The 2,805-nt window shown below is 36.5% G+C and overlaps 1 protein-coding gene across 1 annotated transcript, besides 1 other annotated feature; it reads left to right on the plus strand.

Annotated features, from left to right (window-relative positions):
• The first annotated feature begins 454 nt into the window (after window positions 1–454).
• Window positions 455–483: a sequence feature (Short protein (N7458_003685, KAJ5456102.1) was converted to a misc_feature.).
• A 1,144-nt stretch (window positions 484–1,627) lies between these two features.
• Window positions 1,628–2,528, plus strand: N7458_003686 (uncharacterized protein; the record flags this gene model as incomplete). Its single annotated transcript, XM_056907068.1, has 6 exons — window positions 1,628–1,708; window positions 1,769–1,929; window positions 1,955–1,982; window positions 2,064–2,126; window positions 2,283–2,403; window positions 2,476–2,528. 6 exons carry the CDS (start codon window positions 1,628–1,630, stop codon window positions 2,526–2,528), a joined length of 507 nt encoding a protein of 168 aa, XP_056768475.1.
• Window positions 2,529–2,805: the final 277 nt, after the last annotated feature.

A 2,805-nucleotide genomic window follows, 5' to 3' on the forward strand; every position in this document is an offset into this window, starting at 1 on the left:
AGATATAATACTTGATAATTCCTCTATTCCTCTACGGCTAGTACCCCTAGTACTAGAAAACCTTCGGCGGATTAAACCTAACCGGATTAACGAATATCTGCCGTACAAAGCGAATATAAGTAAGGAATTCGTGGAGTGGTGGCTTTAAACTGACTATAGGAGGAAAAAGCGGATTAATTAGGATAGAAGGTATTACGTAACTTGCTAGGAAGGCTTCGATCAAGTAGCTTATACTAAAGATAGAAAGCCTAGCGTAATATATAAGCGCTGCTATACGGTTCTTGAATATCTAGCCTTAGTATATTTAGGTACCTCGTCGATAAATAAATATCTTAAAGGGCTATAATATCAGCAAGGGATAGGTAAGCTAAGTATCTATTAACTACTCGTATAAGCTATATATACGACTAAGATTATCTCTCTATTTTAAACTAACTAATAATTAATCTACTAGGGTTAGAGGGCGCCTACCTAAGTATTTAAGCAGAGTACTTAGGAACAGAAGCTTCTAAATCTAGTTATAGTATCGTATCTACCTTTCCTATTCCTCGAGCATCAAGAATTTTATGATCTTATCTCGTACGCTCGCCTTACCCCTATACCACTAAGTATTCCTTCTAGGAAGGTAATCCGTATAAGGCTTCGTTAACTTGTCACCGATAACTAAATAACTACTCTCTAAGGCCTACTACTAGGCGTAAAGCTATCTCTAGCACTTGACTGCTAGATATCGCTATTCTAACAAGCATTTATAGCGATAATAGTATATTTCCTTGATTAGAACTAGGAATATCGCGAAGTCCTTCTTGGTTTTAAACTACTTTCTGGTATATATTTAGGGGCTAACCTTAGTAAGGTTATCGTACGGACTCTATAATAGTATCAAATCCTCGATCGGGTGCTTATAGTTATAATAGATAATACGTCTAATAATACTATACTTATAGCTATTGTTAATAATATAGCCTAGGTACTAAGGCTTAATACTAATTCCGTAATTATACAAGTCCCTTGTATTATATATATAATTCAACTTAGTCTAAATGATCTACTTAGGAAGATAAAGGTATTACTAAAGAACGATATAGCGGAGGTCGAGTAGAAAGAGGATTGCGTATAAGCCCTACGTGATCGATAGTAAATGCGAGAGATTACCGATATACTAAATAAGGTTAGCCCTCTTATTCTCTCGTTGTACGATGATTATACTTATATCTATATACTTAAGGTTCGTAGTCTTGCTGTCTATATTAACGTAAGCCCTTAACGTCGCGAAGTATTCTATAATCTTTAGCCCGACGAGCTAAAGCTTATACCTATCTAGGACGTACGAACGCGATAGAATTTAATATATCTTATACTTCGGAGGGCTAAGAGACTCTAAGCAACTTTTAATATATTCTGCTCGTAGTACGATTAGCCTTACTTTGTACTAAGCACCGAGGAGTAGCGGCAAATCGATTATCTACTATTTATCCTATAGCCCTTCTTTAAGTATATAACCGTCGTTTGTACGACTAAAGATATAAGTATTTACTTAGTCTTTAGTTTCTATAATAGACTGTTTAACTATCTTGAAAATTTAATCCGTTAACTCCGACGAAAGAAGATACCTTAGAAGTAGTTAATGCTTTCCTCGCTTAAGGCTGCGCAAGAGAAGCTGTTAAAGTACTACGCTATAACAGATAGTATCGAAGGTAACCTCTACGTAATTAGTACGATCCTAGCGCCGGCAAACAAGCTCTAGTTCTTCTTAACTAAGGACTAGGAGTCGAATAATCTAGAGAAGGACTATAAAAGGATATATCGTGAGAGTCTTAAGTCTTTCTTTACCTCGTACGACGAGAAACGTCCGGAAGAAAGGAAACGGTCGGATACTATATTATTAATAACGATAATAACAGATGCCGATCTACTATTTGAAAACTCGTAAGCGCTACTATCTCCGTAATAGAACGAGCTTACGAGGTACCTTAAAAGTCGTACGTCTCTCTTCTCTTATTACTAAATAGTACTAACTCTTTTCTTTAGCGACCGTACGAGGCTCCCCTCGGATCTTTTAGAAAGACTATAAACACGAGTTTCCCGTACTTACAAGCCTTGCCCGGGATATTTTGTCGATCCTAGTAACTAGAGCAGGAGTAGAGCGTCTCTTTAACTCTGCTCGGGATATCTGTTATTATCGACGAGGGTCTTTAAAGCTAGAGACTATCTAGGATATTATGCTTTAGATATATACGACAAGATTTGACCTGTAAGAGCAGAAACGGCTTATACTATAGGAATATCTCTTATACCAAGAGATTGTAGCTATAGCAGAGGCTAATAAAACACGGGATAAATCGTTTAATCCGATTAGTGATACCGAGGAAGAGATAGAGGATCTTATGTATAAGGCGGAGAGTATATAGCCTCTACAGTCCCCTCTACCGTCTCGTACGATAACACTTGACCTTGACGACAGCGAGGCTATAGATCATGATGAGGACGATAACGACGATATCAACCCTCCTTTGCCTAATATATAGTAGCGTATATCTAGTAGAAAGCGGAAGCGCTCGAAGCTACTTAAGGGCTATATGCTTGGATCTTAATAATTACTACATTATTTTGTTCTATATTTATGATTTCCTATATTAAGTTATTCGGACGATAAAGAATATAATTTTCTTATGATTTTATCTCCTGATTCTTAAGTATTTAGTCTACTACTTGCTGTATTAAATTTTACAAATGAATACGTAGAAAACCTCTCTAAATCTTCATAATTTATGCATCGCCAGTAAGTCACGTTTTCTTACCTGT

This window comes from Penicillium daleae (assembly GCF_028827525.1).
Source record: "Penicillium daleae strain IBT 16125 chromosome Unknown utg000003l_segment0_segment0, whole genome shotgun sequence".
NCBI lineage: Eukaryota > Fungi > Ascomycota > Eurotiomycetes > Eurotiales > Aspergillaceae > Penicillium > Penicillium daleae.